Source organism: Rhynchophorus ferrugineus, unplaced genomic scaffold, assembly GCF_030347505.1.
Source record: "Rhynchophorus ferrugineus isolate W39M unplaced genomic scaffold, kcgeb_rfMv2 rfM11, whole genome shotgun sequence".
Classification (NCBI taxonomy): Eukaryota; Metazoa; Arthropoda; class Insecta; order Coleoptera; family Curculionidae; genus Rhynchophorus; species Rhynchophorus ferrugineus.
Genome location: NW_027472590.1, coordinates 26555806 through 26569554, shown reverse-complemented (window position 1 = coordinate 26569554; position 13749 = coordinate 26555806). Strand labels below are relative to the sequence as shown.

Genomic DNA, 13749 nt, shown 5'->3' with positions numbered 1-13749 from the left:
CTTATTGTTCGATCTATTTGAGATTATATTAAGATTAATCTATTTTATTTTATTTATGGAGACAATAAGCGGCAACTTACTATCCGTCTCTGCTTAGTAAACGTTTTCACGTAGTACACTTAAGCATAATTCAATTAATATTGTGAAGTGGTTACTTTGCTAAAATATTTGGTCTTTTGTTATTGTCAAGTATACCTCAAGCGATCAAATATTTTTCTAATATCTACATCCAAGAATGAGTAACCAACCAGTTCATCATATGAAAGAAAAGTTATATATGTAATTTATTTTTTAACTATGAAAAAATACATTCATATTCAGTTCAATATCTATTAATAAGATTATCAGAAGTTAATAATAGATGGGCAGATATGGCCGTGGAAAGGGACGACAGAAGAGAAGTATTAGAAGATACACGACGAAGATTTACACAACATAAATTAGAGATGTTTCATGGGCACTTTGGCAAGAGATGAAAGGTAGTATATGCGATAGTTAGCATGTAATGGTTGGTTTTTAAACCTGGCTTATATACAGTCCGAACGAAGAAATATTTGCAAACACAGATTATATGTCATCAACAATAATAATTTCATGAATATTCCATCTACAGTAATAAAACAATTCCATTAAATCAATTTAATAAATCTGAGTGGGAAACAAATTAAGGAAATAAGTCCGGTAAGCCTCCTTCAAAGTTAAAACTGTTTGGGTAGTTTAAATCGTTGTAGTGGCCTAAAGAGCCCATTTTGAAAGCTTTCATATTAATTGTGTTGTTAGTCTCGGAAAGTTCCAAACTACCAGACTTGACTGGATGACTCGATGATGATGATTATATGGCGAGGAGATAAGATGTAATACTCTCTTATCGCAACCTTTGAAAATGTCCTCAATTAATTAATAATGATATTGGTTGTATTAGTTTCTTATATATACCCTGATAATTTTACTCACGTTAAAAAGGCAAATACATTTAAAGTTGATGTTTAAATACTCTTGATAATAACATACCATTATTATGTTTCAATGATTATTATGATCAAAAATTAATAAATTTTCACACTTCTTAGGCATTTCTAAATCATGTGCTAATTTCGATGCATGTTCTTTCTGCTCAATTTGAGCGAGATTATCGTCGAATAGGTCTATTTTACGTTCCTCAGACCGTTGAAACCAAAATCGATAATTATGTATGGGTATGATGGAGCAGCATCATTATAAGCTTTCAAAAGTGTTTGGATGAGCTTCAGCTGCAAATTTCTTCAAAAGTTATTGAAAAAGCCTACGATAAGGTTTGGCATGAAGGCCTTGTTCATAAACTATAGAAAATATTACCAAAACAACACACCGAACTACTAAAATCGTACATTACAGCCAGAATGTTTAGAGTTAAACAAGAAGAAGCTTACTCTACAATAAAAGAAGCTAAAACAGGTGTACCACAAAGAAGTGTACAGGGACCAACGTTTTATCTACTCTACACTTGTGATATACCACAAATTGAGAATATTACGATGGCTACATTTGCTGATGATACTGCGATTATAGCTGTTGGAGACAATAGTGAAGAAACCACACGAAAATTACAACAGGAAAATGACAATATAAATAATTGGACATAAGCTTGGAAAATAAAAATTAACGAAAGTAAATCTGTGCATGTGCAGTTCATCTACAATCAGACCGTACAAGCTCTAATAACATTAAATAATACTATCATTTCATATAGCAACAACGCTAAATATCTCGGAATTAATATTGATGCAAAACTTCGCTGGAAGGAACATATAAAGAAGAAAAGAAAAGAACTTGAATTGAAATATAGGAAAATGTATTGTACAAATTTTTCAGAACAAAGTCCTGAGAAGTATTGAGGGCGCACCCAAATACTACAGGACTGATTACCTACATCGAGACCTTCAGATACCCGCAGTCAGTCAAGAAATCAAGAGAATTGAGAGAGAAAAGAGAATACCCCCTTGGTATGAGGAAAGGCTTCTCATGAGAATATTGAAGTATTGCTACTTTTGGATACCACCAGAGCAGGTCATAGACTCAAAAGAATCAAACCATCTGATCTTGAGTAGTGAGGTGCAGTTAATAAAAAATACAGCAGTGACATGTACAAACATTATTTCACAAGAGACTGAGATAGGACCTCCTTGTTATATACATAAATTTAAGTTATCATAAAGACAAATTGTAAGTTAGTCGGAAACGACTAGTAACAATGTAATAATTAAATAACAAAAATAATGGACATCGAAAATGTAATTTTGAACGTTCGTTTGTCGTGAACCGATTTCGAAACAGGAGGAGGTTCTATGTTCGGCTGTATATATTTTTTAATGTATGTTCGCCGATTTTTCCGTCAATTGTGGGTCGATTGTCAAAATTCTTTTTCGTTCGAAAGAATTCACTTCCTAGGTGGTTTCATTGGAACCCAATCAGGATTTGTTAGGGGGAAGGGGGGGAAATCGATAGAAACGCTCACATTTCAAAGTCACGTACAAAGTTTTCACATATTTTTTTATCTAAAATAATCAGATATTTGTGTATAATGTTATTGCTGATGCGATGCGACGGAAAATGGGATGTCGTTCAGTGCAAAAGTCATTCAGTTTGCTTTTTAAGCACTAACTATAGTATATAAAACCTCGTAGAAATATTGACAGCTGCTTATATGGTGTAATGGCTAAAGAGTTTAGCTCCTAAACGGAGGTCGCGGGTTCGATACACGGCGGCTACAATAACTTTTTGTTGCTGTTTAGTTACGTAACTCCTTATTTTAAATCATTGTTTCTTTATTCCTATGTTTGCTCATACGGGCTGCACCTTTGCTTGACCTACCCATTAGTATTAAATAAGATCACTGCGTAATCTATTGAGTAAATATCTAACAATAAAAAGAGAAATATAAAATATTTTTAACAAAAAAATTGAACCGATTTTAAAAAATAAATAAGGAAATCACTAAAGATTAAAAAATATTTGAAATAAAATATGTACATAATAATCGTTGTAATAACTAAATAAAAATAATCAAAAACCTTATTTAACCTATTTACTACATGTATTTTATATTGTACTATATATAAAATTTAGCTTAATGCGCACCTAAACCTATTTATCTATTTACAATATTATTTTAAGTACTACCAACTGATTAGTTTGAAGTCGGTGCCGAGCTTAAACAACACAAAAATAATAATATAATTTTGAGACATATACAAAAAATTAAATTACATATAGCACTCCCATCACCCTAGTACAGTTTCTCAAGGCGCAGCAAGAGTCCTTGATTTCTTTATTCTTCAAGACGTAAATCGCCATTCCGAAGTTCGAGTCCTTGACGAATTAGACTCTGATCATCGTCCGGTCCTTCTCAAAGTTGGAAACTACGCCACCACTCAAGTCCCACTAACAAAATTCAGGAAAAAGACCGACTGGAAAAATTACCAATCACTTCTCCTGAAATCCGATCCAATTCTGAAAATTAACACACCAGAACAGCTCGTGGAAGCCGTACTCAAGCTAACTCGCGATATTCAGTTTGCTCACGAATCTGCCACAGTCAAAATTTTATTACAACCCCAGCCGTGGAAAAACAACCTTCTCGCTTCTCTTAAACGTGAAATTCGCATCAAAAACGGTTTATGCAGATTAGCTCGATTTACCCTTGATGCTGCAGACAAAAGGGAGGCGAACAGAGCATGCAAGGGGGTAAGGGCGGCCGTCTCGACTTGGCGAGCAATGAAATGGAACTCATTTCTCGCGGACCAAAGACTGGATGGCCCCCCTTCCTTCTGGCGTGTCTCCAAATGCCTCGTGGGGAAGACGCACAATGTCATCCCCCCCTGAAGTCAGCGGTTACAGGAAATTTCGCAGTCACTGACCAAGAAAAAGTCGAGCTCCTTGCAGAGCCCTACGAAGTTCAAATGAAATGCCTCCCACCCGCAGAGAACACTAAAGCTAAAGACAATGACACTGTCATCAACGAATCCAACTCCATCAAAAGACCAGAAACCCCAGCCTTTCTTCTCAACCATTTCGTGTCTCCAAAGTCTCTACAGACTATGATCGGCAAACTTCAAACCAAAAAATCTCTAGGTTTCGATGGAATATTGACTACCCAGTTAAAAAAGCTCCCGCATAAGCAGCTCGCAGAACTGGCAAACATCATTAATTCCATCATGAGGCTGCAACATTTCCCGGCGTCTTGGAAACACGCACATATAGCAGTTACACGCAAGAAAGGAGCAAAATCATCTGCATCTGATTACAGGCCTATCAGCCTTCTCAGCGCCTTTTCGAAGCTTGCCGAGAGGGCAATACTCTACGCTCATAACTCTTTCACAAAGGAAAACAACATCATTCCAGATGAACAATTCGGCTTTCGCGCTCACCACTCATCCGTCCATCAGGTTATCCGTCGCACACATCCATCACGCTCTTGACTAACGTAAAAAGCTTGGAGCAGTTCTTCTGGACCTAACCAAAGCCTTCGACAAGGTCTGGCACGACGTATTGATCGCAAAGTGCGTGCGGTTAGACCTCCCAGAAGACCTAACCGCTCTCATCAAGTCCTATCTCTCGGACAGATCTTTCCAGGTCAAGATCAGGGAATCACTTTCCAATCGTAAACAAATCGATGCTGGCGTACCTCAAGGTTTCCCGCTGGCCCCAGCCTTATTTAACCTCTTTATTTCAGATCTGCCGAGAAAAGAGCACATTGACGTCGCGTTTTACGCTGACGACACTGCTTTCTTCACGGCCGCCAGGTTCGAAGTTACAATTCATGAACGTTTACAGAAGCAGCTGATCATGCAAACCTGCTATCTTCTCTGATCTGCCCTTCTAGTAGACTTCCCATCTCCATCAAATGCTTATTTTACAAGATGTTAATTCGGTCCGTACTCCTCTACGGATCTAATGTTTACTTCAAGTTTGTTACACCCAACCAGGTCAAACGGCTTCAAGTTTTTCAAAATAAGCTCTCCAGGAGAATATTAAACGCTCCATGGTTTGTCAGAAATAATCAAATTCATAGGGAAACTGACACTCCAGAAAACAAGCATTATTATCAAGCACTTCATATCTCAATCAATCCATAAACAACAACTCAGCTCAAATTCTTCTGAAAACGCACTTGTTCACGAGCTGGTCGACATGCTGGGAGCTTAGCACCGCGTCACCGCTAAGCTCCCCCCCCTTTTCCAGGCTGAAACGGCCTCATTCGTCGCTACAGTCATAACTTTTGCCTCCATACAACAGTATCCAGTCGTGTGTTAATTCAGGTTCGCGAATCAATAGAATCGCCGGGCCTTCGTGCCCAATAACGGCTGCCCGATCAGCGGGTGCCATATCTCCAAATTTAATGCAGTAGCAGTAGAGATCCACAGGGGTCAACTCAAAAGCACTTCATAACATTCAGTACGTATTAAGACGTATAGAATAATTTATTTTTCAGATGTGAGAAGTTAGAAGGTGCGAACCAATAAGATGTAGATGTTGAAATTTTCATTCAATATTATTTGAGTTGTTTGGACAAAAAAGAATAATTGCATTTTTCTGTAATTTAGTATTATTTCCGAAATGTTTACGTTAAATTCACATAGAATTAACAGAAATAACATGGGCTTTACCACTCTGGGATAAAATCCACGAAGAGTTCATTTCAAGTACAAAACATCTTTCTGGACGTTTTCTGCACCCCAATTCACTTGGTAGTTGAACGTACTCACGGCGATAAGACGAATATAAACATTTAAATATTTTTTTAATGTTGATACATGCGTTTGACCGCCCAAAATTAATTAGCAAAACGAAACAAAGATAAACTTTTATAAAATAATATCTATTCCATTGGTTTGTGTATATATGGTGTGTTATCAAAACTATACGTTATACTATACTATAAACATCAATATAGTGCTTAGGTTGAAGTCTAAATGTAGTAAGCAATCCTGGTATATTAATACATTTTAACATTTTTATAACACAAATGCTAACAAAGCAATATCTTCGCAACAAAATTAATATTTTGTAATACCTAATAATTAGTAAAGTGATAAACTTTTGCCCCCAGTTTTGATGATTGTGGCATAAACCCTTATATAAAGCAGGGGTAACGCGACATGTTTTAGTGGCTTACGATGATGTTGACGATAGTTCTTGTGGTAATTGTGACAGTCGCGTTCGTTTCTCGTTTAATATGGCTAGAACATTATTGGAAACGCCGTGGTATTTACGGAATCAAGTCGGATTTGCTTCTTGGTAACATCAAGAAGTTTATGTTCGGAAAGAAACCCTTTCCATGCGCTGTCTTGGACAGATACAGGATACTAAAAGGACTTAAATTGAAGCACGGAGGTATATTCACGTACACCAAACCAACTTATATACCAATAGATCCAGTGATCATAAAACAAATTTTACAAGCAGACGCGAAACACTTTCTCAGTAGGGGGTTGTATCATACGCCCGGAGACGTCCTCAGTATGAATCTGTTAAATTTGGAGGGCGAGAGATGGAAATGTCTTCGCGCCAAATTGTCTCCCACTTTTACCTCGGGTAAAATAAAGATGATGTATCAAACTTTACTGAAGAAAGCTGAGATAATGGCCGGTGTTGTTGGGAAATTTGTTGTTGCTGATCGCCCGTGTAACATCAAAGATGTCCTGTCACGGTTTACTATCGATATAGTCGGTAGTTGTGCGTTCGGTATTGAATGCAATTCGTTGGAGCATTTTGATAATATTTTTATAAAATACGGACGTAAGGTATTTGAAAGGAAACGATTGAGATTGATGCTGCTTCAACTGTTACCCTGGAACGTCCTGGCGTATTTCGGATACAAATCGGATGGCCGCGACGTAAGCCGGTTCTTCTCCGACTTTGTCGCGAGAACGATAGCCTATCGGGAGACAAACGCGATATATCGAAAAGATTTTTTGCAATTAATGCTTGAAACTAATGACCCAGGAGAAGAGAAAGGCGAGGGTTTGACTATAGAAGAGATAACGGCTCAGGCTTATATTTTCTTCAATGCTAGTTTCGAGACCTCTTCCAACGCAATGATGTTTGCCCTGCTGGAACTATCTAAGCATCAAAAAGTACAGGAACAATTAAGAGCCGAAATCGAACAGGTTTTGTTGATGCATCATGATCAGTCGGAGATGTACGAAGCAGTTCAAGCCATGCCGTATCTGGATAGAGTTGTTAAAGGTTTGAAAATATAATAATACTACATCATTTAATAGGTATCCGATTTATCTAAGAAATCTATCTAAGTTTTGGTGCTTTAGGCTGCTTTCTTCTTTTAGTTGATGTTATTTTTTCATTCGACAAAAAAATCTTTGCTGTTTTCTTTGGACAATTCCAACACTGTTCCGAGTCTTGGCTTTTTTAGGTCTATAAGGCGTCATCTGCGTCATGAGACTTCACTTATTTATTTCCAATATTATTTACTGATGTTTTTTTATGATGTTAGTTTTAAAAATATGATAAGACTGCATTACTCAATATTTTTTATAGAAGAATCATTGCTCTTGGTTGCTTCGAGCTGCTTTTTTAAATTTGTATTTACACATCTTATGTATTTTTATCATTTGACACAAACATCCATTATATCTTGCTGGAATAATGTTCTGAGTGTTAGCTTTATTATGTCTATAAGGTGTTATCTACGTCATGAGACTTCATTTTATTCCTTTTCAATATTAGTTTCTTATGTTAGGTTTAAAAATATAATACTACTACATTATTCAATAGGTCTTCTATATAATTTTTATAGAATTATTTGCTTTTAGTTGCTTTGGGCTGTTTTCGAGTCATAGCTTTGTTTCAGTAATTTCCGTGTAAAAAGACAATTTCTCAGCTCGCTAGGTTTATTTTTACAAAATGTTCTGAGAAAAAGTTTAAAGGAGACAAATACTTCACTAAATGCACTAAAATTCATAAAACAAATAGTTGAAAACACATGAAACTTCGACATTTTCTTGAGCTTACCATTATTCGAAAATGACCGATGTTGAATGGCATGTTATAAAAACGTATATAAGCTATATCATCTATATATAGGAATAGTGAACATAAACTCATAATTGACTATTAGGATTAGGGGCCTGTATTTTGTTAGTGCTGTTATTTAGGCTTATAGTTATTTATATATATATATATATATATATATATATATATATATATATATATATTTATATATATAAATATACATATATATATATATATATATATATATATATATATATATATATATATATATATTACTGCAGATGTTTAACAAATTTAACGATGTATTGTTGGAAGAAGGACCAGTAGAAACAAAGTCATCCTGTCATATCGATGCAGCACGGCCTGGTTCAGTTTTAACTTTAAAAACCAACATCGTTCTTTTCATAAAATATCGGGTGTTTTCATAAAATATGGAAAAATGTTGTAAAAAATGATGGATATATGCAAGCACCTAATATACAGCTTTTAATAATATTAAATTCAGAAAATACTGTAAATTTCTTCTTTAAAAAATGCAGCAATTAAAGAGATTCTCTCAAAAATAAAACGTATATAAATATTTTAGAAACCTTAAGAAAATATCCTGCAACAGCCGCTCTGCCCAGAGTATGTACCGAAGACTATACGATTCCCGGAACTGATTTGTTGATTAAAAAAGGAGTCCGAGTTCAAATCCCCATTTGGGGCATACATATGGATCCAGAATATTATCCTCAACCCGAAAGTTTCAATCCCGACAATTTTAACCACGAAAATAAAATGAAAAGACCGGATTGTACTTTCTTACCCTTTGGAGATGGACCTCGAATGTGTATAGGTAATATAAACATATAAATAATAAGTTTTTCAATAACAGGTCAATTGAAAAGTCCCCGGCCTGATACATAGATGACGCTACTAGAATTAAATCCATATGTTTTTTAGTTAGCTCTAACCCTCAGAAGATGCATGTATAAATTTGACAGCTGTCGGATCATTAGTTTGTGAATTATAGCATTCTGAGTGAAGCAACTTTTGTTATCGTGAAAAAAATGGATAATAAGGAATTTCGGAATTGCTTTTTGAAGGGAAAAAATACAGTTGAAGCAAAAACTTGGATTGATGCCGAGTTTTCGGACACTGCCCCAGGAGAAATGACTATCAAGGATTGGTATGCTAAGTTTAGATGTGGTGAAATGAGCACCGAAGACGGTGAACGCACTGGACGCTCAAAAGAGGTTGTTACTGACGAAAACATTTAAAAAATACACAAAATGATTTTGAATGACCGTAAATTGAAATTGAATGAAATAGCACACACTCTAAAGATATCAACTGAACGTGTGCATCATACCATTCACAAATATTTGGGTATGAGAAAGCTCTGTGCAAAGTGGGTGCCGCGCGAACTCACTTTTATGACCTGTTACTACGGGTTTGGACCTGAGCAACCCATTTGTCGAATAGTAACTTGCAATCTGGTGATTTGTGGTTACCGAAAAACTTGTGAACAAGATTTTGAAACGATGCCGATGCTGATTCCTCGATGAATTTAGATCGCGAATCTAATCACTCCATTCTATAACAAATTCGCTTACATTGCCGGTGATGAAGACGCAGTTCTGAAAGCATTTTTTGTACCCCAACAGACCAATTGGCAATGGGTGGGCAACTTTCAACGTGGAGTACGTGGAGCTTCAACACTGATGATACATCATGATGTTTATACTGTGTTATTTTGTCATGCATTTATATCGACGAAATTCATCGAGCAAAAATAGCAATTATCTACATGATTTCTATTATTTTCATAACGTTGCCACAGAAAATGAAAAGTATACATATTCACCAAATGTACAGCATTATTCTGCACCCATTACAAAACAATTTTTGGTACCCATGGCTTCTCTGTGTATAATATAGTAAAATCAAAGTGCGACAAATACGCGACTCACAAAACAAGGACAAAAACAAGTTTGAAATTATCCTTAATGCAAGAGCATAGAGATTGCTAGAAAACTAAAACCAATCTTGACACACGGATTGAAGATCTGAGTTCGTCAAGAATCGTTCTCATCTGCTCGTATCCAAAAATTGACCCGAATCTGTAAATTTGTATAGTTGTTTTAATTTTGCGTTGTACTTGAAATACTTCAGGGACAACATGAGAATCAACTGCCTTTTCATATCTCTGCGATTACCTTGAATTCCTGAATGACAATCGCTATCTGAAGGTACTGGTGTAAATATTGATTCATATCATCTTTGGGTGCTTCCAAGAGAATTTTTAACTGGATTCTTGATGTCCATATTGTCTTTTTGATGAATAAATGCCTTTTATTATGTTTTAATATGCTTTTTTCTAAAGAAGTTTCGCATCAACATTAATATCCAAACAGTTATTTATTTATTGTTGCTCCTTGCTATTGTTAGTTGCCTCTTGCAATTTTCTGGTTGCTTCTTGTTCCTTCCGGATACTTTTTAGCATGTATAGTAGTATCACCAGCAAATGTAACCATTTGTGATATACTACATGTAAAGTAGATAAAGAATTGGTTCAATATATTGTTCTTTTATTGTTGAGTAAGTTTCCTCTTGTTTAACTCTAAATATTTCTAATAATCTGGCTGAGATGTAAGAGTTTAAGAGTTTAGTGATGATTCAGTAACATGTGTGGAAGCTTGTGAGCTATTATTGGTTGTGCGATTATTACATTTGGCGATGTGCCAGTTTTCAAGATGACAATAGTTTCAATCATATTCTAAACAACTGGCACATGCATTATTCGAAATGCTTATTACATTAATTAACTTGGTTTTAGAGTGATAATTTCCTCTCTCGGTATATTTTGAGTTCATGTTAATTCCTTTTCTTACATTTGTGGAATATTGTTTGAAATATTTTTATTTTTAGCTACCATGTGGTTAATTAATTTCGTGATATATTACTGTAATTTACGGTGTATTAATAAAAGTAATACGCAAATAATTGTTTTTAGGTATGAAATTTGGCTTGCTGCAAGTAAAAATTGCATTAATAACGTTAATAAGAGAATTCAGCTTCACTCTAAATAAGAAAACCGTTCTTCCATTGGAGATAAAAGACAGTGGAGCGCTTCTGACAATAAACGGAGATATTTGGTTTGATATTCGTCGAATATAATTTCCTTTTTTTTCTCATATCCTCGATGTTAATAATTCATGTATTTGATTTAAAAGTGTATTAATTTATTTTCTATTATATATTTTTGCATTTGATATACATACCTTTTGTTAATAAATGACATAACATTGAGAGTTTTTGATTTTTGATAACTAGAAAAAGACACAAGATGTCCTTAAAAAATTTAGTGTTAAAATATTGATAGGATATCAGACGTTAGGATATACTAGAAGCTTTAAGCTTTCAAAGGTAATAAGAAATAATATATAATTTATGAAAAGTATTTATGATAATAAAAAATATTGTTATTTGGCTTCAACACTGATGATACATCATGATGTTCATACTGTGTTATCTTTTCATGCATTTATATCGACGAAATTTATCGAGCAAAAGTAGTAATTATCTACATGATTTCTATTATCTTCATAACGTTGCCACAGAAAATGAAAAGCGTACATATTCACCAAATGTACAGCAGTATTCTGCACCCATTACAAAACAATTTTTGGTACCAATTTTTAGTAAATACAAAATAATAAATAGTTTTAATAATCATAGATATAAATAGTATCCAAAATAATAAAATTAAATTGTTTTGTTATTTCATATCAATTTACATATAAATGGTTCTAGAAAAAGTAGAATCCTTTTTTTATGTTTTTCAGATAAAGTATTAGTATACGTTTCGAACGTTAATGATATATGCGATGATTTGGTCGATGACTTTTGACCAGTTTTATAGGAAAATAATTACGTCAGAGTAATGCCTCTTTCAATTGGCTGGTTGTTTTTTGTTCTTTCCAGATACTTCTTACCATGTTTATCAGTATCATCAGCAAATGTCACCGTTTGTGATATATCACATGAAAAGTAGATAAAAAAATGACCCAATACACGACTTGTGATGTGTGTTTTAACTTATTTTAATGTTGAGTAGGTTTGGTCCGATTGTCTCTAAATATTTTAGCCGAAAAGTAAGAGTTTAAGAGTTCAGTGAATTGGTTCAATAACATATTTGGAAGCTTATGAGCTACTATTGGTGACGTACATTTGGTACATTACCAGTTTTCAAGAAGATGATAATTACAATGATATTCTAAACAGCGGTCTCGTGTATTATTGAAAATGCTACAAGTGTTTTGAGGTGATGACAATTTATGTTGGATTTGATTTCAAAGTGTATTAATATTTGTAATGCATATGCTTTTTAGTTTCATGAATGATTTAATATCGAGAGTTTTTGATCTTTGACAACTATATATATATATATATAAACACAACATATATATACAATATTAAATTTTTTAATGACAGTGTTTGTTTTCAGAATACAAAATAACGAATATATAGTAATGATAGTTATAATTAGTAACTATAATAAACAAAAAGTTAATAAATTGTTTTGTTATTTCATATCAATTTATGTATAATGGGTTCTAGAAAAAGTAGTCTTCTTTTTTATGTTTTTTTTAAGAGAATATATTAATATACGTTTCAAACATCTATAATATACGTGTTGTTTTGGTCGATGATTTTTTACGAGTTTTCTTGTAAAATAATTATGTCACAGCAGAATTGAGATTTTGATAATGAGAAGTTATGAGTTAGAAGTGATTTTTACAAGCCTATTTTGAACCAGATTTATACAATTAAAAGAGTTTCTCTGAAAGTGGAACAAATGGTACTTGAATGGCATATGCTCCGGACAATATGGTGGATGGAGCAAAACTTTCTAGCCAATCCCCTTCAATTTCTGTCGAGTAAGTAATGAATGTGTGTGGTCTAGGGTTGTCGTGATGAAAGACTTAGTAGATACTGTTGACTAATTTTATCCTTTTTTTAAATCGTCTATTGATGTGAATAATCAAAATAATAGAAAATAAATATTTTTTAATATATTATTATTAGTCGTTGCTGACTAACACAATTTGTCTCTACAGTAACTTAAATCTAGGCACTTATTTAGGGAGACCCATTGGCCCTTGCTTAGTCTTCAATATGATATAGTTAGTAGGCACTTTACACTGTTTTTACCATATAGTGCATTTCACTACACAACTACACTAGATCACATAGTTTGGTTCTCTTGAGCCTGCGCCTTAGTTCAATGATGTACAAGAGTTGTAGCATTTGTGTTTACATGGTGGTGGAGTCTTCCCTCATGTTTTATATGTCGGTGTAAGCAATTGTTAATTGTAGTATCTGAGTGTATCCAACACTTCCCAGGACTTTATTTTGAAATACTTGTACTATGCTGCCGAACTCGGTCCATTACGCTTTTTAACTGTTAATTCACGTTGGACTGATATTTCAGTTTCTTTTATTACATGTACTTCAATATCAGATTGAAGTAATTGGTAATACATTTTATTATCAAATTAATACAGGAGCCGTTGGACTTTAGTTATTATTTTGTAGCAGAAAAATGTAGAGAAATGCGAGAGCCATCAAATTTAATAGGTAGGTTGGGTTGTGTTAGGTCATATTAGTAGTATAGGAGGAACGGATACACGGAAGAAAACATTCTTGAGGCATAACCAGCCGGGGAGAGCTAAGGACCAGGATATCTAGGAC

The 13749-nt window shown here is 34.2% G+C and overlaps 2 protein-coding genes across 2 annotated transcripts in view; one reads left to right on the top strand and one right to left on the bottom strand.

The window, feature by feature from the left end:
- Window positions 1–13749, bottom strand: part of LOC143204904 (amyloid-beta-like protein) — a 299874-nt gene that overhangs the window by 46371 nt on the left and 239754 nt on the right. The gene's annotated exons all lie outside the window — the stretch shown is intronic.
- LOC143204916 (putative cytochrome P450 6a14) lies at window positions 6162–11289 on the top strand. The gene is made up of 3 exons (XM_076417876.1): window positions 6162–7227; window positions 8597–8848; window positions 11009–11289. Exons 1-3 carry the CDS (start codon window positions 6294–6296, stop codon window positions 11170–11172), a joined length of 1350 nt encoding a protein of 449 aa, XP_076273991.1. The 5' UTR covers window positions 6162–6293; the 3' UTR covers window positions 11173–11289.

Excerpts from the sequence above, each read along its gene's own strand:
- LOC143204916 (XM_076417876.1), top strand. The coding sequence starts at position 6,294 with ATGTTCGGAAAGAAACCCTTTCCATGCGCTGTCTTGGACAGATACAGG. Across the intron at positions 7,228-8,596 it reads TCTGGATAGAGTTGTTAAAG|AAACCTTAAGAAAATATCCT; the intron begins GTTTGAAAATAT and ends TAAATATTTTAG. Across the intron at positions 8,849-11,008 it reads TGGACCTCGAATGTGTATAG|GTATGAAATTTGGCTTGCTG; the intron begins GTAATATAAACA and ends AATTGTTTTTAG.